General features: G+C 40.9%; 1 protein-coding gene across 2 annotated transcripts in view; it reads left to right on the forward strand.

Annotated features, from left to right (window-relative positions):
• The window catches only part of LOC128742307 (microtubule-associated protein Jupiter), a 323,299-nt gene that overhangs the window by 278,698 nt on the left and 22,369 nt on the right, over positions 1-22,232 (forward strand). For both annotated transcript variants that reach the window (XM_053838636.1, XM_053838635.1), the window contains one exon: positions 12,637-12,770. In XM_053838636.1, the coding sequence (XP_053694611.1) occupies positions 12,637-12,770 (134 nt within the window). The remainder of the gene's footprint in view (positions 1-12,636; positions 12,771-22,232) is intronic.

The following is a 22,232-nucleotide window of genomic DNA, read 5'->3' on the forward strand; positions in this document are numbered from 1 at the left end:
AGCAAAATGCAACTAACAAAAGCTAAGTATGAAACACTAACTTTTGAAGAAGTTTCAAAGAATATGCTCTATAGTTTAGCACTCGATAAAGATAGAAATTTTATTTCTTCAGCAAAGTTAATTGGTTTTACATTATTTACAACTTTGCCGAAGAAACTATGTCTATATTTCCTAACACAAAAAAGTTAATTTTTAAGCGATGACTAACTTTTCACACTTTTATATTATATTTTATCATTTATGGTCTTCAGCACTTTTGTTCGTATGAATCCAAACGAACAAAAGTGCTGAAGACCATAAATGATAAAATGAAAGCAAAAGACACTAGGAAAAAAGTTCCACTTTTCGCCCTTTTGGACCACTGTGCACTGTGCTGTGGCTGCACATCGCACCAAGAGCGACAATTTTAATTGTTGACGGATCCATTTAACCAGAAATGGGCTTCGTTACTGAACGCAAGGTTTCAGTTATTCGGCTTGGATGACTAGATGAACGTTAATTTCTACTAACCACATTTTAGTACTACTGTTCAACTTCGAAACACTTCGTAACGACTTTTTTCCAAGCAGAAAGTACGATGATGTTGATGATGATGATGTGACATTGTCATTCACAAGAACCTCTGTTGTAGTACCCTCCTCGGAGCAGATTTTGCTGAAACCGAGTTTCACCTCTTCATTATAGAACCTACGGAAACAATAACAATTTCACGCCCTAATAATTCCCTTAGATTTTAATCCAAGCCACATAGCAGCACAGTGCACTCCACTTCGATCGATCTCTTACCTCCCAACGCTATCGGAGGAGTGTGGAAATTCGATTAAAACTCCATCCTATAAAAGTGCATTGGCCCGTGGTTGGCTGCAATACCGCGGCAGCGATTCTCTAGGCAACATTGTTTTGGATCAATGAGAATAAATTAGTTTCTTGCTTGATCATCTCCTCTAGATCGACCCTCCCGGTCCTCGCTTCTTGAATCGACAACATCTTGCAATTCCGCGACCGGTATAGTAAAACTTAGCCAGCCAGCCAGCCACCACCTTAAGTTACATAATCAGACTCGTTCCGTTAGACGGCTCGCTACAGTGAATTAGGGTCATCAACTAGCTCACCCGTCGTACCATCATTCAAGAGGAATCTATTTACTTCTTCATCTTTTGATCCGACGACGGTGCGCGGAATCCTTAAATCGGAACAGTTATGACAGGAGAAAAAAAGCTGATATATAATTTTCCCATTATTATCGGTTCGCGCAGCATCATTTTCAGCATCTTTGTCTGTTCATCGCTAATAATCCCTATCATCCCGTCCGTCGTCGTCATCGTCGTGGTCCTCACGATCATCTGTGGCAGTGAAGGTGGCGGCGCGGTGAAACAGTGGAATGCTGCTGAATGTTTTGTTGCCGAGAGCATAAAATCGACCTTGAACACAATGTGCACGCTATCGACCGACCGACCGGCTGGTAAATGGTTGGGCGACTAACAGATGTCCGCTCTGCCGCCGAGGCGCTGAGCTGCCGACTGGAATCAATCTGAAACACCGTGCGAGGTTTTCTTTAATAAAATACCATTGGTTATGTTTTGCTTGGGAAACTACGTGGTTTGGTCACGTTAGGATATTATACATTCCCGAAAATAATAAAATATAAATTTAAATAGTTGTTTCCTTCGGTTTAATTCAAGTTTGTTTTTTCTTTCTCCTTTCAGGTACGTGAAGGCAATCAATTCGGTATAATTCAGATAAGTTACCTCACGGCAGCATGCTAAAGTTGAGCTATTGGTTGGACTTCGTTCGACAAAACCACAGTGTTGTTCAACCACAACCGAAAGAGCCTTACCTGGTGCGAAACCACATCGCAAGAAACCTACATATGAAAGCTATATGTTTAGCCTAATCAATTGTGCGTGCGATTGGAGATTTTTCCTAAAACGAAACCCAATATTTTTTCATCGATTGTCCCCGTCTAAGCTGTCATTATGATTGTACGCTCGTTTGTGGAACAATTTGTGTCAGTGGGCAGGCTTGTTTGCCTACAAAAATTGCATGCAACTTTCCGCACTCTTCATAGTTGAATGCTTCAATGTCGGAACAACGATGCATTTTTTACAACCCGCGCACGATGGAAACAACCTAGATCGATCGAGAAAACGGAATAAAACAACCAAGGATCACAGTGAAAGGTTGAGAAATTTTTTACTTTGATTGATGGGTACATTGATCGATGTTTTCAGCTAGGGTTGTTGGTTTTTCAGAACTGTCGATCTCTCATCAGTTCTCATTTGTTATTGATTAGTTACTTAAGCCTTTTGCTAAACTTTAAAATTAATTGAGTCAAAGCTAAGCACTTCCTACTCATTACTTATTTCCACTCTACCAAATTTGCATCGTCACTCGCTCGGAATAGAACTAATATTTTCCGCCAATTGCGCGAAAAGAGAAAGTACGACCTCTATGTACTGACTGTGACTATTAGAGCGAGCGACTTCGGAATCGAAACGACCGCCGCAAATGGGTAATTATAATGCGACACACATTTATTTCTTCTCGCTAGTATCACACACAAAACCTCTTCGAAACCAAATCAATTTAGCCAGAAACCCCGGGCTCACTCCGGTCAGCCGGCGGATAGAGTGTCCGCGCACCACTGACCGGCCAGCCAGTCGGTGTTTCGGTCGTAGGTAGATAAGAACAACGGTGGCGGCGTTCACAGCTCGTAAGACTTTCATCTCCGGCGGCGACATTTCCGAGTGCCCAGCCGGCCGCCGTACGGCGCTACAGACGGGCGAGTCCACTACAGTCCCGAGGCGTTTGCACGTTGGAATGCAAATTAAATTAGTCCTGTTCAGTCGCACAGCAGTGTGGGACCTCCGGTCACGGGTACCCCACTCAAGGAAGAAGGCCTTCGGGGCCGTAATCTTCCCAGTGACAAAAGTAATTTTTCGCGCCGCATTTGCAACCGAAGCTGCTTAGTTAGAGATACCGGTATAATTGCGAAACGCTCTCGGATTTCCGAACCATCAAGCTGCAATCTCGGGCTCTGCATGTGGTTGAATTTATTAGGTTTATTAAATTGATTAATTAAAATTTGTTGCTCCAATGCAGCTGGGGCTCAGTACGATGCGGCACACTCGCGGCTGGCTCGTATTGAGACAATATATTAGCCAAGATCCTGGAGCATTGATTATCAGCCAGAGCTTAGTCACTCTGCGTTCAGCAGCGGGAATCCATCCGGTCCGAATGGTTACATTCGTGATATTGTCAGCCAACCATTAATGTTGCTGCTGCTTTTTTTTAGCAGCTATCATTCCAAGGCTTATTGACCCTTTGTGATACCCCATGTGCTGCGAGATATTTGAGGGTCAACTGTAAACTGTAAATAATCAATCGGGTCTCTCATTATAGTTCGCTTAGTTATTTTCATACGCACTGTTGAAAATTTCTAATCCGGTCGATTTTAAACGATATGCGAATACTGTCACAGTAAATGTACCCAGGTGAGCTTCTGTGTCCAGCTGAGATTAAAGGATCATTTACATCAATTTGGTTTGTCATAAAGCTGTGCAATCTCATCTTTATTTCCTCGCAATAGAGAGCACAGGGACTTTCCATTTTTAGCAGCATGATCCAGCTTTGGTTTTGTCAAATTTCAGATAATGTGTTTCAGCAATGTTTTTCTTTTTTTAACCCTTTAAAAAATTCGTTGATAAACAATGTAAGCAATAACTGTTCTATGTTTCTTCCTTGAGGTACAACAGAGATTGTGCTGAAAGGGTTGGAATTCTCATCCAGTCATTCACGTTTAGACTGCGGCCCGTGATTGCTGGTTATAACTTTTCGTGTTTCAAGCCAGTTTCAAACGGGTAACGTGATAAACCTGGTCGAATTGTTTGATTATTTGCATAAAGAAAGAAAATTGCATTACTGAAAAGAAACACTGAGCAAACGTGAAAGAGGTCTGACTTCACTTCTTCACAGACTTCAAGGGAGTAATCTGGAGCATTACTATTTTTCTTTGACGACGTGTGCAATGTTATGCCATCAGGATAATTGATGTTTTAGTACTCACTACCAAGCTTGATTTTGCTCATACTATGCATACAGAGGCAGAGCAATCTGCTTCGTACAACTCCAAGTGCTGTCGTTTTCTGTTCAACCATTTGCTCTCCCTCCGATGATGCCTGTATAAATTTTTTTCTTACGACACCTCATCTTGTGCAGATAGAGCACAACTACAAGCAGAGCTAATCTTTTCTTCGCACACTGGAGACACGAGACTATTTGCTCCCTATCTCAAAGAGAATATCGGACAGGCAATTATATGGACTGAAATGATTTGCTCCGTGACCTTCGAGAGCATGCATTCGGTAGCGTTCAGGCAGAAAAAGAAAGATGAAACCGAAGTGATGCTCATTCGGGGGCAGATCAAAGTAGCAAAGCACTTCAAAAGCAGAGCAACTCGTCGCTTGTCGGAAAAGGTAACATTCGACTGACAGAGAGAGCAAATCGATTCGTCTTCTGCGCTTTGCCAGTAAAACGCCGAGACTTGTGATTTTTTTTTCAGAGCACGCCAGAAGCCTGCTCACTACTGTACAGCTCGAAGCTAAATTAGTTGATTATTATTAAGTAATTTAATTTTTTTTAATACATCTAATGACTATCTGAATGTTGTAAGCATCAATTGTGTAATGATCAAATGATGATGGTTTTTTATCTGCTTGAAAATAGTCAAATGGGCATAGAAACGTCGTCGAATTTAATTCATGCCAGTAATTAAATATAATATCAATTAAATATTATCAATAAAACCCAGTTTGATAATTGTGTCAGGCACACAAAATAAGTTGAGATTCAAGACATCAACTATTGTTCTCTTTCTACTAAGACCAAATTAGCTCCGGGTTTCTTCGATGATTTTCCTGCATCTGCATGGTACATCAGTTGTATAAAAGATAAGCTCAATAAACGCAGCTGGCATCGAAGAAGAGTTCCTGAGTACCTGATAACCTTTCCTGCAAAATACTCAGAAGATGTACCATGTTTTGATTTATTTAAAGGCCTGTTTTCTCTGAACGTTTTCTGGTTTTTGTGACGGATCTAAGATGAAACAGCAGTTTATAGTTTGACTAAAGTGCTCAATTCAATACCATTAGCAACGCTGACCGAAGATAGTTTAACTGTACTCGCCGGGACTGGTTGGAAGGTCTCATCTGTCCTATCTACAGAAACAATCATCGGCACGAATACAGCAATTATCGGAACCACTTCACATACAAAATTTTGTGTATACTGAACCCGTTCTAGGAAATATCCTTTCATTATCGAATACAAGTGCGATTATTGAAAGAAACGCTCCCCAACGAATCACATAGTCGCTATGCGACCGATCCGAGTTACATGTTGAGAATCCAACTTCCAGACTAATCGTTTGTTCATAGATTTCAAGGCGGCGTGCGATTCAGTTAAGCGAAATAAATGAGTTGTGGCGAGTTATACTTCAACAAGGCTGTGATAAAAACTGATTGGGCTGATTCGTGATATTCTTGATTATGAACCTCGCGGCGGTTGTTAAAGGAGAGCATGCGACGAGCTGTGAGTATCTTTGAGCGTAAGATCATGCGTACAGTGGGCTGGGTACCTGGCCAGCTGCTACTCTATGTGCTTCGATTTCACTGATTTGGCTGATAATGAGTACTATCTCTAGAAGCTTTTTCACGATTAAATTGCAAATTGCACTAATTTTCTCGAAAGATATGCATTTCGCCTACGACTTGCAGGCTGCATTAGTGTTTGTTTTCGCCTCCGAGCGAGCGTTTCGAGACTGAGTAGTTCACACTTATCCAGGTGCGTTGAAAGATTCTAAGAGAGTGAGACGTATGATTCTTTGTTGGACTCGCTCGATCCTTTAGTTCCATGCCACGTCGTTCGGTGTACATAATACGGAAGCGTTTTCAAGGATCGATCTAACCAGGGAAGAGAATAACGTTTTCAGGCAATGCGAATCCATAAAGTCCTTGGCAATTTTAGGGATGAAGTCAAGTTGACGGTTTGTCTTGGAAATAATCGACTGTACATGGAAGGTGAGTCTATAGTGGAAACAAGTTTGCATCTATAACCAAACGAGAATATAACATCGCTGAAGAAAAAGATGAACAGAAATGGGCGTAAATTACTCCCTTGCGGAACGCCAGACGTGTTAACAAATGATGAACCGCATAGGCCGTGTTTGGCATGCAGCGTTCTTCCAGTTAGATAGAATGAAAACCACGACGGTAATCTGCTCGAGGCTCCCATTCATAACAATTTACGGAGTAATACTTTATGGTCAATTTTGTCGAAAGTCGCTCTTCCCGTATAGTATAGTATAGATCCGTATAGATGACATCGATTTGTGCTCTGCCTTCTATAACCGTCGAACAAGTGGTATGTAGTGTCGTAGTAGAACAATGGATTGGAAGCCACATTTAACGGTGTTGAGGATTACATGACCCGGACAAATGTTCTGGTGTCGCATGTCTAGATTATTTCTGCTTACACGAGTCAATCCGGTAGTTGATTGAAAGGTCCGCTTACCCCATCTTATGCTGGGGAATAGTTGTATCATATCATACTTCTCATATGTTGCGGCGTCAGGCCACAATTAATATGACAACAATGTCAGAATTGACTGAAGTTTTGACTGAGGAGCGTCTTAGTAGAATATGAAACCTGGAATTATATAAACAGAAAAAAAAGTTTCAAAACAGGCACTGAGGAAGCCTGCAAGTCGTAGGCGAAATACGTATCTATCAAGAATAAATATGTATAGTAGAATTAAATTGGATAAGTTTTCTTTCATTCAGTGTAAGTCAGAAGCGCACCTCTTTTTCAACGACCACCGTGGCGTTGATGATCTAGGATGACACGTATCAGCCTAATAAGGTTTTTTTGGCAACCTGGTTCAAGCACAACTTGTCACAACTAATTTCGCTTAAATAATTCGTACGTCGTCTTAAAATCTATAAACAAGCAATGGGGCTTGGAAATTAAATTCTTAAAACTTATCCAGGATCTGTCACATAGCAAGCATTTGGTACGTTGTGGACTGCCTTTTTGTAAAATTTGCACTGGTATTGGATTTTCCATGTGTTAAAACAGTTTGTCCAACTCCTGTCGGGATTGTTGCAACCTGGATTATAAATGCGGTTGATCGCCGATGAAATCTCATAGGAGTTTAACACGCCTTTCTCTTTTTTCACCATCATGCAAGTTCAGTTTGTACGGCGAAATCGGGTTCGTTTGGTACTAGAGAGTACTGACATAAGCGATGATAATGAGTTCCAGTACGTCGACTCACTGGTTACCAGAGACGGTTAGATCACTTTGACTCAATTTTGATTCATTTGACAGTACCGTTTCAATCGAACAAAATTTGACAAAGTTATATATGGGCCATTAGAACTGGTTATTATCTATAATTTTACTGAATACAGTTTTGTTGTACCTTTTGAAGTTACGGTGCTGCAATGCTAATAGCTCAGTTGTTGCTAAGTGAACGTTTTTCCACCGACTATCACCCATTGCGAACAGATTTATGGGAACTTATCAAGCCGGCTTCGTCGAAGGTCGGTCTACAATTAATCAAATATTTATACTGCAGCAGATCCTCCGAAAGGGCCGTGAATACAGAGTTCCCACGCACTAGAGATGGTCGGGTCTCGGGTTTTCAGACCCGAAACCCGAAAAAAACCCGAACCCGACGGGTTGAATGTGATGAATTAGGACCTCTGCTCACATTAGGAGGGGGGCTCCAATACAAATGAAATACAAATTTCCCCATAACTCGAGAACTAATCAAGCAAATAGAACCAAATTCGGCATGTGGAGGTTTTTGGAGGCAAACATATTTTCTACGGTGAATTAGGATCCTTCCACACTTCAAGAGGGGGGGCTTCTACACAAATGAAATACAAATTTCCTCATAATTCGAGAACTAATCAAGCAAATGGAACCATATTTGGCATGTGGGTGTTTTTGGAGGAAACCATTTTTCCCATTATGAATTAGGACTTCTTACCTTTTTAGGAGGGGGGGCGGCTCCCATACAATGTTTGATGTGAGGAATGTTGTTAGCATGGTTTGAGACTCCTCCCCCCTCTAGAAGGGGGGGCTCCCATACAATTGGAACACAAATTTCCATGTGAAGGTGTTTGGAGGCAGAAATTTTTTCTATGGTAGATTGAGAACTCTCCTTCCTCTAAGGGGGGGGGGGGGCTCCTATACAAATAAAACCAAAATTTCCTCATAACTTGGCTATTAATCAAGCAAATAGAACCAAATTTGGCATGTGGGGGTTTCTAGAGACAGGATTTTTTTCTAAGGTTGTTTGAGACCCCTCCCCCTCTAGAAGGGGGGGCTCCCATACAAATGAAACAAAAATTTCTTTATAACACGGGAACTAATCAAGCAAATAGAACCAAATTTGGCATGTGAAGGTTTTTGGAGGTAGAATTTTTTTCTATGGTAGATTCAGAACCCTCCTTCCTCTAGGAGAAGGGGGGCTCCCATACAAATTAAACCAAAATTCCCCATAACTCGACTATTAATCAAGCAAATGAACTTGGGGGTTACTGGAGGCAAAAGTTTTTTCTATGGCGTATTGAGATTCCTCTCTCCTCTGGAAGGGGGGGGGGGCTCTCATACAAATTAAACAAAATTTTTTGCAATATTCAAAAAGTAATCGAACTCGCGAGTGTTGCCGTCCATACTAAAATATAAAATAAATTTGGAACAAAATTGTTAAGAATAAATCGGTGAAGACAAAATCGGGTCAAATTAAATAAAATTAAGATAATATATTACTTATTTTAAAAATAAAATTGAAGAAAAAATACATTGTTGAAATGAAAATAATGTTGAGATTACACTAAGTTTATAGTTCCTGACCAGTTTTCAACTGATTTCAATCGAACTGCACTGATAATTTATTACGATTTTGCCAACATTACCATTTTAAGGGTTGGTAATAAAATCCAAATCGTTACGTTGGACTTGCTGCTCGAATCACAAATGCTGATGCGTTGGATTAGGAATTTGCGGCATGATTTAGGAATATCTTGGGTTGTCAAAAAGAAAGCTCTTGGTTGCGAGATTACAATTAATCAAATCTTCAGGATTATGCATGTACCCCCTTTTTAGAATGGCGTAGCAACGCGCGCCGGGTCCTCTAGTAGATATATATTAATATTTTTTGAAACGGTGGTTCTACAAATGATGAAGGGACGGTTGGGAAAGAAATGAAAATTTTTTGGTGAAGGAGCGGAAAGGTGAAGAGGGGGGGGGGGGTGTGTGTATTGGTAGCAACGCTTAACTAGTAGTCGTTTTGACTCCTACCTTTTGTCCAATTCTGAAAGGTGCATGGGTCGAACCAAGCTGTAATCTGAGGACACCCGCCATGGCATGTAGCTTGCTGGTACTTGTACCTTTGAACCATAGAGGCGCAGGACAAAAGGAGACTGCAAACCCACATATTAGGGATGGGAACTATCATTAAAAATCGTTACTGATAACCATCAGTAGTTTCAGTACATTACTGATAACTATCAGTAAATATCAGTAATTTTACCCATCACGACATAGTAGCAAAAAAAATAGGAAATTGTAATTATTCATTGTAATTTTACATTGTAATTTATCAGGTGGACTTCATGGGGGCTCGCGAATATGAATAATGACATACTTTCACTGCTTGTGAATCCCAGAGACTCCCATCTACATCTGACGAAAGTCGGTAGGCTACGGTGGGCCGGGCACGTCGTAAGGATTCCGGACGACAGAGCAACGACAACAGTTCTTTTCAACAACCCCGCCGGCACCGGAAACACGAAAACTTAACATGCAAGATGGTAACATTGAGACATTAACATTGAGACGACTGGGAAATTTGCGACGAATGGCCCAAGATCGAGTTGAATAGAGACGACTGCTTGAAACAGGACGAGCCACCCCGGTTCTAGGCTGCTGACGACAACGACGACATATTGTATCACTTTCGTCTATCGTACGCAACTAACGACCATTAACTTTAATCCAACTGATTTTTCTAACAGAACGACGTAACTGTATCAGTAAGCATCAATAACTGCGAAACCATACTGATACTTAGTGATATTATTGCTTACTGATAACTATCAGTAATTAATGATAGTTTTCCCATCCCTACCACATATTAAGATAGCGACGCGTCTGGTTGGGTTTTAGAGTAGAATCAATATATATAGAATGCCAGTGTCGCTGCAGTGCTCGTGGTAAACATCACACATTTGAAAATTACGTATTTACACTGTATGCGCATATGTGTGAGTGATCAATTCGAAACGGGAATCTGATTGTCAAACTAAAAAGGCAACCCAATAAAAAATCCTTCTGCTTTTCCGTAAATCACGTAGGATAAATCACCCGATTTGGTCGTTTTGGGGTATTTCGTCGGCAGGAAAATTTTCTATTGGGCAATTTGACAATGTAGTTCCCGTATCCAAGACACGAACCAGCAACATGTTTGCCACCAAAATATCCATGAAACACCAGCGACACTGGCATTCTATATATATTGATTATACTGGTTTTAGACACAAATTGTGCCTGTTCCTCCGTCTGCTGTAGATGACCACTGACCGAGAAGTTTAAATCTAATTTGTTTTTATTGGCAGGACGACGAAACTATGCAGGCCCTTACGACTTCCAAGGTACTACACATCACGTTGCTCGTCTGTCAGCGTGTTAGTCGCGATTCTTAGCGCGGGTTTTCGGGGAATTTGGGTTTGTTTTATTACACTCTTATTGTGGTTTTTATGACCAATATTGGTCATAACAGCTATCATAGGTGTGTAATAAAACCCAAATTTACTAGACTGAAGCTAGACGTACATCCTTGACGGGACCCTGCTTACATCCCACAAACTGGTATTTCCTTCGAATCAAATTTGACCAAGAAGACAGAAGCAAGACGAAAGCTCGACAATATAAAACACTAATCTCGGACAAGGCATACCTAATTTAGGTGGACTTGGAGAATTCGGTCTCCAACTGATTTTACGATTGGGTCCAAGGTTAGGAAACAGATCTGCATACCAGTACACGGACAAAACAAACGTACCACCATTCCGTTCGACAGACGTGTTCATTGACCTGCAGGCACGGGCACGGCACGGCACACTCTCCATCCGGTAAAGCTAGTAAGGACACGTTTCGACGTATGCGTGCGTGTCTGCATTAATATATTCCAATGGTAATCGGTCGTTCTTCTTCGTCATTGTCGTCGGTCGGCGAGCCTTTTGCTGGTAGACGTGTGAATCATTGCTGCAAACTGCTGGCTGCGCTGCTGAATTGTTGTTCGTTTTCCCCCTTCCGTTTCTTTGCGTTATACCTACTTGTGCCATCCATCCATGCTATACCTCTACCTGTGTTGTGTTGTGAACATTGAATGAGGTTTCATCCTTTTCGGGTAGTACGGTGGTGACGCGATTTTGCATCACGCAAATACCAATTGATATTGCGTTTGCGTTTAAAGTAGGCTTGGAATTAAGTTTAATTTTTACTCTGCGTTCACTTGATTTTGTAAATTTTCTTACCTACTAATTTTCGAATTAGTTTTTGATAATTTCTACGAATTACAAGGTTTTCAACCGGTTTGTCGTTTGAACGCGACTCTTCCTGCTGTAAAACTTCGCAGTTACTGTGAATCGCCGTTGGTGGATTGTGCTAAACAGCTGGAACGAATCTCTTTCGCCCGTTTCCATTGCCATTGCGCTGGTGCTGCTGCTGCTGCTGCTGCTGCAGTAGGAAGGCATCAGGAAAACCAATCCGCCAGAGAGAAGAAAAACAAAGCAACCAAGCCAAGTGTATGACTCATGCAACATCCGAGAACAACACTAGTCGTACTCGTTCGTCTGCGTCTGTGGCACCGTGTCTGACAGATTTTATTTACTTTTGCACGTCTCCTTCCTTCCATTATTGTAAAACAGCGGACCGTATTTGTGCTCCGCGTGGTTTCCGTTTTGTTCGCCGTCGCACCCACACATAGAAAACCGACTTGCGCTAGTGTACGGCACGGCCAACGGTAACGTCCCTCATCAAAAAGACGGCGGCCTCCAGCACAGCAAGAAGCGCACTCGCTCGCCATCTCGCCATCAACTCGGTCTGTCGTCCTGCTGAACTAGTCCTAGTTAGTTAGTTAGTTAGTTTGAAAACGTTACTCCATTCCAAGTGTAAATCAGTTTGCTGGTCTCCTTCCAACGAGGACGCTAACGTGCTTTTTTATTGCTGTTTTTCTGGCAGAATCTTTGACCGTTCTGCGAAGCAGCAAATACTGTGGCCTCAATAGGTTCTAAATTCGAGTGTTAATCTAGGTCATTCACGAAAAAACCTTGCCCCGGAATAACCAACCCAGCCGAAATATGGAACAAAAGCGGTAAGTTTAATGTGGCTTTCGTTACATTCTACTTGGAACCGTTTGATCGGGCACTGTGCTGTCGAGAACAACCATTGACGGACGACGGCTGTAATAATATTCTGTTCCAGTGAAAATTGTGATAACATTAAATTAGTTGAAGATGAATTAAAGACTAACAACTTTTCCCTTTTGTTGTTTGTTGTTTGCAGAGTTCTGAAACCTCCGGGCGGTGGAAGCAGCGACCTGTTCGGTAGCGACAACATGCCCCAGACTCCACGGAACTCGAAGAATCGGATGCAGTCGAACATTTTTGCCGCACCAGACAACCAGAGAGCTGGAAATGGTAAGTGCTCAGTGATTCAGTCAGTACTAACGAGGATGTCTTGTGACCACTATAACATGAACTGTGTCATCTATCACCGAAAGTTTTTTTTTTAGTTTGAGTTTTAAGTGAAGTTTTTGATCTGTTAGCCATCTGTTTCGAACGATGATGGGAGGGTTCAACGGATCCTCAGTCTATGTGAAATGATGTGCAGAATGATTGCTAGTTTCGAATGTGTTAGTTGTGTTTCGTAGGATTTTCTCATGTTCAGCTAGCCCTAGAATAGTGGTCTTTCGTGGTACAGTTTGTCCATGTTGTACAAAGCAGGTACAAATTAACGATAAGGATATACGTGATGAACAGATGTGATTTAGAGGGTTTAAACAAATAAACTCTATGTTTACCTTTTGTATCACTCTCAGGTAGGCGGTTCTTATTGAATATTTGAACTGAATATAAGTTTGTTTTCTTAGTTTTTTAAACTTGAAAACATTAGGACTGCATCGTACGACCACACATTCGAGCATTTAATAGAAATTTTGCCCATTTAATTTATATTGTCGATTAAAACTTCTGTTATTAAATTTTTCTCAACCTGCGTCGGTAATAGTGGGGTTTGAAAATAAAAACAAGGAAGTGTTTTTTTATATTCCAGCAGTAAATTTTACCTTGCTAATGTTCGAAACAAAATAAAAGCCGAAATAAGTGTAATGTTGTTAAATTAAAGGTTACGCCTACATGTACCTACTAGAAAACATGGAAACTTATTTAAACTCACCCAGTGAGTAATACCATTTAATCACTGCAAGTAAAACATGCAGTTCTTGAGTGCTAAAGTGAAAGTGGTCGATTTGCTCGTTGAGTTTTTGTGATTAAAAGTTGATTACAGTCATAGCCCATTTAACTTTGTTGGAACGTTGTAAAGTAAAAATACAACCTGAAAGCTATATCGAAGGAAAGAGAGAGAGAGAGAGAGAGAAATAACAGATTCGATTAGATCCGTTCTCCCAATCGCAATTGCAAAACACATTCACCTGAAAAATTTTCTGGCAATGATGGCAGTTCAAAAGAAAATAAAAATACTTTAATTGGCAATTAATAAAATAACTGTACAAACGTGTTTTTTGCAGAAACTGTATCTACATACAGAAAGGTTTCGTAAAGAAACCACTCATTTCAGATGGGTTTTTTCGTCTAAATGAAGGCTCCTTTTTAAATAAAGGCTCTTCGTCCGGCATCCTTGCGACGTGGCCGGCCCACTGTAGACTCCCAAGTTTCGCCAGGTGCACGAGGGGAATCTCTCCAAGTAGTACCTGCAACTCGTGGTTCATACGCCTACGCCACTCTCCGCTATCTCTTTGTACTCCGCCAGAAATACACCTTTCGTTCAAATACCGCAAGTGCACGTATGTCCTCCGTAAGTAAAGTTACTGTCTCAAGTCTGTAGAGGCCTAACGGTCTGATTAGCGTTTTATACATTGTCAGTTTTGAACGGTGGTGTTGCTCCTTGATCAAAGCTGTGGAAGGGGAAGTAGGCTAAACTTCCAACTTGAATGCGTCGTTGAGTCTCCTTACTCGTATTATTGTCAGCGGTGACCAGAGATTCCAAATCTAGCTGAAGATTGGTCCTCCCGGATCGATGCCCGCTCGCCGGATAATACCTTCAATAGCGATGTTGAATAACATACAGGACATTTCATCTTCTTGCCGCAGCCTTGGGCACGATTCGAATGTGTCCCCGAAACACGCACGTAGCACAGCACTCACTCCAGGGTAGCTTTGATCAGCTGCGTGAATTTGTCCAGAAGACCGTACCCGTGCATTATTCGCCATAGCTGTTCACGCTTGACTGTATCGTATGCTGCTTTGAAATCTTCGAAAATATCAAAGACACGTTGTTCGCCCGTCATTTCTGGAGGATTTGTCGGAGAGTGAAAATTTATTGCGTAGTAGCACGGACCCCCATAAAGCCAGCCTGATACTGCCCTACGAATTCTCCTGCTATTGGGTATAGACGATGTAACAAAATTTGGGAGAGCACCTTGTACACGGCTTTGGCTAGCGTAATGCCGTGAAAATCACTGCAATCTAATCTAGTCGTTCACTCTTTTTATAGATGGGACAAACCACATTTTCCATCCACTCCTCCGGTAGTCTCTTCTCCCCCTTATAAGTGGCTAAAATTGTTAATAAAATAAATTATTTCAAATTACCACGATAAAACTAGTTGGTTGATTGTCAAAACGGAACAAATCTATACGTTTTACAGTACTTTTGAAACGGTAATACCCTGATTAAACCGAATTTATTTTGCTATTATGAAGAAAAACTAGAGTTCACTATCGAACGCAATGGTGGCAATTCGTTATCGACACTGCGTCGAACGAATTATGGTTTTCCTGTATTGTCTGTCCTGGAAGGACGTTGTCCAATCCCCTCAGATCCCAGCTGAAAGTGCATAATATCATATCGTTTTCCTTCCAGCTCCACGTCGGCACCACCATTTGGCCTGCCAGCAACTTTGTAGTTTCGGTGGTGTTAATGGTAATTCCCAATATTTCAGATTCCAATTTAAAAGACCTACAGGTTTTTTCCATTGTTCTACAGCTGATTTCGATGAAATTGACGCCATCCGCAAAACCGAGTAGCGTGTGAAAAGCGTTCCCTTGCATGTTTCCTCTTTGTATCGCATCTTCTAAGGTATCGTTGAATAGCAGGCTAGAGAGAGCATCTCCTTGCTTCAGTCTATCCAACGAAATGTAACGAAAGTGGCTGAGGTCCCACCCGCAATTCTGATGCATCATTTAGACCTATGCAGCGTCGCACGAATCAACTTAATTAGTTTCGTCGGTAAACCACGTTCTAGCATCGTCTGCCACAGCTCATTTTGTTTGACTGAATCGTACGTCGCCTTAATTTCTGCCAACAGATGATGATATGATGATGAATCTGCAAATTGTACTTCCGGAACTTGTCTTGTAACTGACGTAGGGTAAACAGCTGATCCGGCCGGAAGTGACCCTCACAAAAATCAACTTAGTACTCGTCGACGAAGAACTTTGCTAACGGTTTCAGTTTACAGAACAGGATACGATAGAGCAGAATAGGCAAAATTGAGCAATCTAATGCCTGGATATTTTTTACGTTCGCGTCGATATCCTTTTTGAAAAATAAAGCAAGTAAGGCCATCCAACTACTCTTCCGGCATTTGTTCTTCCGCCCAGATACTGACTATGATTTGGTGGATTGCTTCGTACAACCGTTCAACCCCCGCCTGCAGAAGCTCAGCCGGGATACCGTCCTTCCCAGTAGCCTTACCGTTTTTGAACTCACTAATTGCCTCCTCAACCTCCGCCTGTGTTGATGATTCCACAGCTTGGAGATCGCTCACTATACTCATCCTGTTTCTGCTGCTGATCCATGAGTTTACCTTTTCATTAAACAATGTCTTGAATTGTTCCTTCCACCTGGTTGCTACCGTCGTTCTGTCAGTAAACAGGTTGCTAGCGCTATCTTTGTACATCACAGCTATCGAAAAAATTCCTGCTTTTCATCATGTTGTAGAAACTTCGTGTGTCGTTGCTGGCGAATGACTCTTCTGCGAGTCGCACGGTGCATTGCATATCTATCAAAAGTATGAAGCATGCACTGATTTTTTTTTTTGTTTTTTTTTTATTATAATCACAAAATTGGTTTCACTCATATCTTAGCGATCGAGTGCTACGTGGTAAACTAGGATCCAGTACTTCGTCAGTGTTTAGCAACAAATCTGGAGTTCTTCAAGGTAGCAACTTGGGGCCATTGCTTTTCTTATTGTTGTTCAATGATGTTGGGATTCTGCTAGAACTCGCCTGCAAGTTAATTTACGACGATGACCTGAAACTATTTGCTACGATAAGTAATGAAGGCGACTGCCGACGCTTGCAAGATCTGCTCAGTCGTTTTACTGTATGGTGCATACTGAAGTGGCTTATTATAAGCATAGCAAAGTGTGAAGTTATGAGCTTTTACCGGATTAAAAATCCAATTGGCTTCAATTATACTATCGACGACATTGAACTTCGCAGAGTTAGCGTTAGTTAGCAACCTGGGTGTCTTGTTGGACACCAAACTGACATTCAATTTACACTGCGAGACAAATATTTCCAAGGCGATTCGACAACTTGGATTTATTGCTAAGTTTGGACGTAACTTTAGAGATGTTCACTGTCTTAAATTATTATATTACGCTTTAGTTCGTCCGCTACTGGAGAACTGTAATTTGGTTTGGCTCCCTAGTTATCGTACTTGGAATCCATCTTCCATGGCGGCATCCTGATTACCTACCATCTTACCCGAACAGATGTCGTCTGCTTGACCTCGATTCACTCGAACACAGACACAAAATGCATCAGGCTATTTTCGTGGCTAAACTCATCAACGGCGAAATAGATGCTCCAAAATTGCTATCTATGTTTAATTTCCGGGCATCGTAGTGGACATTACACGCTCAACTGGTTTGCTGCAAATACCATTTCATCGGATCACGTTTCGAGCTAATGAACCGATCACGGAATGCATCAGGATGTTCTCAAACGTCGAAGAGTTGTTCGACTTCGGTATGTCTTCGCACTTACTCGCACAGAAAATAAGAAGATCTAATTTACAGATTAGTCTGTGATCAATTTTATTCATGTAGACAGTTTATAGTTAGATGAAGTACTCAAATAAATAACAAATAATTAAAGTGATCTTGGGTCATTCATAACCTCTGCTAGCTTGGGATTTGAACCCGAGTCCTCGGCGTGAGAGACGTGAACGACTATACCGGGATTGACGCAGTGTCGTCGCTACTTATTGGCTCGGCACCAGTGAACACCAAACACCCGAGCACCGTGCTCTAGTTTCTGCTCGCACGTGGTGGGTACCGTCGCACGAAACGAAACAAAAAACGTGATTGAATAAGGTGCTCGCGTGTTCGACTGTTGTTTTCTGGCTGGGTGCCACACGCTGCGCTCCGAACACATATAACACTCTGCCAAGCAGAAGAAATTGGCACCGACGTACGGTTTCCGACGGGATTCGAAAAAATGCACCTAAACCGGGTGCCAGTGAATTATGATTGTGGCAGAATGTTTGAGTATCGATGCTCCTCGCGTTTTTAGACGTTGAGCTTTTTTTTCGCAGCTCTACAGTCTCTCTATAACTTTCTCTGTTCTGGTGTTAGCCGCAGTGAGCATGCGACTCCTGGTCTGGTTCTTGTCATCTATCACTCTCTGGCATTCGGAGTCAAACTAGCTGTTACCAAATATATTAACAATATAGTTCACTTCGCAAAATCCCATATATATCCGAAGAGACGAAAAAATTAACACCCTCTTGCGGACAAAAAGGTGACTAAAAGCTTTTTGTAATAAAAATGTTTAAGTGTGTAACCAATACATGAGAAAAAGGTGCGGTAGATAGAATGTGCTATCTCTAACGCTTTGACGACATTCTTCTAGATTGTAACGTTAGGTATAAAATTTAATTGTGTTACTACCAATACTATGCTAGTTTCCTTGTTTACATATCAAACGACAGAATCCAGCAAAGATTCAGTTGTTTAAACAGCAGCAAAACTGAATTAAAAAAGCCATTATACCTGTGAAACGTTAAACACACACTACATTCGTTTAAATGAAAAAGAAAATAGTCCAAAATATAAACAAAGGCGCCGGTATCTGTCAATTGAGGGCATGCCTAAGCAACCAGAAGTTCGAATATTACTTGACATGCGAACTCGAAAGTTCACAATTAGTTCAAATTCAGTTCCGTGGAACTTTCTTGCTGATTAGTAGTGCATATCAGATAAACGTGGAACTAAATGCTTTAAGGAGTCTTGTGAGTACTTCATAGATACTTCTAAGCTATTAGGATGCTACATGAAGTTCTGAAGTAACTTAAGTTGCTAACAAGTTCTGCGTGCTGTTTTTTTTTGTTTAAACTTCTGGTGATCAAACCAGCAGAACCTAAAACTATTTGAGAATAATTATTTTTATTTCACTCGAATAAATTTAATCCTCGCACATTTATAATTACAAATATAAATTAGAATGCAATGCTCTTCATTATTGTGCTGTGTTGTGTAGCATACGCTGTCGGTATCTCACTATTAATTAATTGCCTGGCTCCAAACTTTATGTTCAATAATTAACTCGCGCTGCATAAAGCTGCTGCAAGTTCTAAAACGAACTTTTACTTATGCACAACTCATTGGCAAAATTCACATCGTTTGTATACGATAAAGGTGACTCAGTGGATCGGGATAGGTTTACAACGCGGAACACCCGAGCTCAAATCCAACAGCAGGCAAATACAACAAATATACAAGTTAGGAAGAAGTATAAAAATAGAACATATAGAAGTGCTGCTAAATTTTAGTTTTTTCGTAGTTTTTGACAGTTTATTTCGAAGCTGCTTAACATTCTATGCAGCGAACCCAAGACAGCTTGAAAGTTCGGTTAATTATTTAAAAGGTACGCTGCTTAGCAAGTTATAGATTAATATACATAAAGCTGTTTAACCCTCGTTAGACACCATTATTCGAGCTCTTGGTTACTTGGGTGATGATTCGGTCAATTTCATGATTGGAAAAGGGATGATAGAGCTTCTTAGTCGTGAATTAAAGATAGAACCAACAAAACGGCGAATGTCGCAAGCGCGAAAAAATCGAGGGAGCGCTGATTTTCTTATGCTGATCCCTCTCCCGTTTTATTTACGTTTGCGACTTTCGCCCTTTTGTTAATTCTATCTAGAATTTGCTAAACTCTATACTGAAAGTTGAGTTGTTTCCGATAGACATGTTGAATTTACGGTGTACATTGGTAACCTTTTATGCCACTATGGCGCTAGTAGTCGTGTCTTTAGGATTGTAGAAGAGTGAACTATATTGTTAATATAATATATTTGCTGTTACGCTGTCTTCCACGCATTATGCCTACCATTTTTTTCGCAGTTGTTTCAATGGCACCTGTGAAGGTTCCTCCATAGTTCACGACGAAATGGTAGTCATAACCGAAATTTGGTCACCTAAAAGAGCGTACAACGATGACATCCGAAAAGTGCCGACCGTCAATCAGAACATGATCGATTTAAGAGCTGAAGTTTTCATTTCAATGCTCACAGGTGTATTTCCAAATACTCAGACGTGCAACCTATTGCTCATGGCCGTACCTAGACCGCGACAAGGTTTATGAGCTTCAGACCGTTATTATATTAATCGACAGATGAAGGCTATGTCTTCCAATGACGGTAGAATTCATTTGTATCTCCCATGATGATTTTCGCGTCCTGTTTTGAGCACTCCCCCAAGATCCGCTAGAGCCTGTCGTAGAATTCGTCCTTAACATTGTTAGATTTATCGTTTATCCGTGCGTTAGCTTTGATTCGGCTGTAGTTGGAGAACTTACCCTCAATTCTCAACACGGTCATCTTGCAACACTACGAAACCAATTCCACGCTCTGCCTTTCTATCACCACCTCTAGTAGATGTGGAACTTGAAAGAAGTGCCTGTAAATAGGGTCTGCTGCACGTAACTTTCTTTCACCGGAATTTGACCACCGAACTTTCTGAATAGCAAGGACGATATCCACTTCGAGTCGGTGTAGCTCTCGAGGGAAGCAAGTTAGCTCGTGCCGATTCATGAAGTGTTCGAAGGTTCTAGGTGAGAGTTTTGGTATGCTACAGTACCGGGGTCGCGATACTTACATCTGCCATCTTAGGTATAGCTTGCGGGATACAGCATTTCATATTCAGCCACTCACTCCGAGTCAAACGCTGTTTGAACCGCCCCACCGTGGGATGAAACCCAAATCTAGGTGGACAAAAGTAATTACGCTTAAACCGTTAGTCCTAGGTATAAAGTAGCTTCGGAGAAAATTTGTTATTTCAACTTCCGCATTTTTTACTGTATGTGGCATTAGGGTGACCACCATAGTAGGCGTGTGCAAAATATAAACTTTTTTATGGTTGAAGTTAGCTAAATAAAATGTTCTGCAAAGTTCAAGAACATTAAATTGTGAGTAACTTTGCTAAAAAAATCAAAGCCCTATCTTTTATGGTTGATGGAGTGGGGTAGTTTAAAGTTTTTTGGTCAGGGTGGACCTAAAAAATCCGTTTTTCCTTAATATCTCCTTTCGTGTTCATTTTTCACAAATCATGCCTTCTGAGTACTTTCACATCCATTGAAAACGCACATTTTGTTTGAAGGAATCAGATCGCTATCTCCTTCGGTTCTGAAGCTACAGACAGTTTTACTAAAAAATATGTTTTTTTCAAATGTCAATAACGTAAAAACTGCTCAAAAGCAGCACATGAAATTTTGTATGGATGGTTAGTAATATATTGGCCACCGAAATTAATGGAGATCGCATCGGTCCAGGTCGGCCCTTTTTTGCTAGACCGTATTGAATATGAAGTAAAAATTATCATTTTACTTACCAAAATCACAATTTTTACGGTAATAAGATGGATTGAAAAATAAAAATATTTATTTGTATTTTTTCATGTGCTGCTTTTGAGCAGTTTTTACGTTATTGACATTTGAAAAAAGCATATTTTTTTAGAAAGACTGTCTGTAGCTTCAGAACCGAAGGAGATAGTGACCTGATCCTTTCAAACAAAATGTGCGTTTTCAATGGATGTGAAAGTGCTCAGAAGGCATGATTTGTGAAAAATGAACACGAAAGGAGATATTAAGGAAAAACGGATTTTTAGGTCCACTCCGACCAAAAAACTTTAAATTACCCCAGTCCATCAACCATAAAAGATAGGGCTTTTATTTCTTTAACAAAGTTACTTAAAATTTAATGTTCTTTAACTTTGCAGAACATTTTATTTAGCTAACTTCAGCTATAAAAAAGTTTATATTTTACACACGCCTACTATGGTGGTCACCCTAATGCCATATACAGCAAAAAACGCGAGAGCTGAAATAGCAAATTTTCTCCGAAGGTACTTTATACCTAGGACTAACGGTTTAAACGTAATTACTTTTGTCCACCTAGATTTGGGTTTCATCCCACGGTGCGCCCCTCACCTGAGTAAGAAGTATTTTTTAACGGTAGCCTTTCCAATAGACGGAAGGAACGGTAGAAGAAATTATTGAAACCAAGGTGTTTATAGTATCCAAACAGAGTGGGACTAGATCTGAAGGAGAATGAGCTGAAAATTAGAGGGTCATTGAAGCAACGACTTCCACGCTGCGGGATACGCGAATCAAACCAAGTTATAATGGGATTCAAATCTAACCGGATTCTAATTCAAGTTTTTCCCCAGGCTTTGTAATGCACAGATATTGGTAAACCTTTGAACCACAGCAGACTGGGTAAAAACGAAACTCTACAACCTTCCTACAAGTTCTTACTGGCGGGTTGAATTATGTTTAGATACATTTTTAATTTAACGGGTTTTCTAACGGGACGACGAAACTCTATAGGTACTTGTTACTTACGAACCACTGC

Source organism: Sabethes cyaneus, chromosome 3, assembly GCF_943734655.1.
Source record: "Sabethes cyaneus chromosome 3, idSabCyanKW18_F2, whole genome shotgun sequence".
In the NCBI taxonomy this organism is placed as follows: Eukaryota; Metazoa; Arthropoda; class Insecta; order Diptera; family Culicidae; genus Sabethes; species Sabethes cyaneus.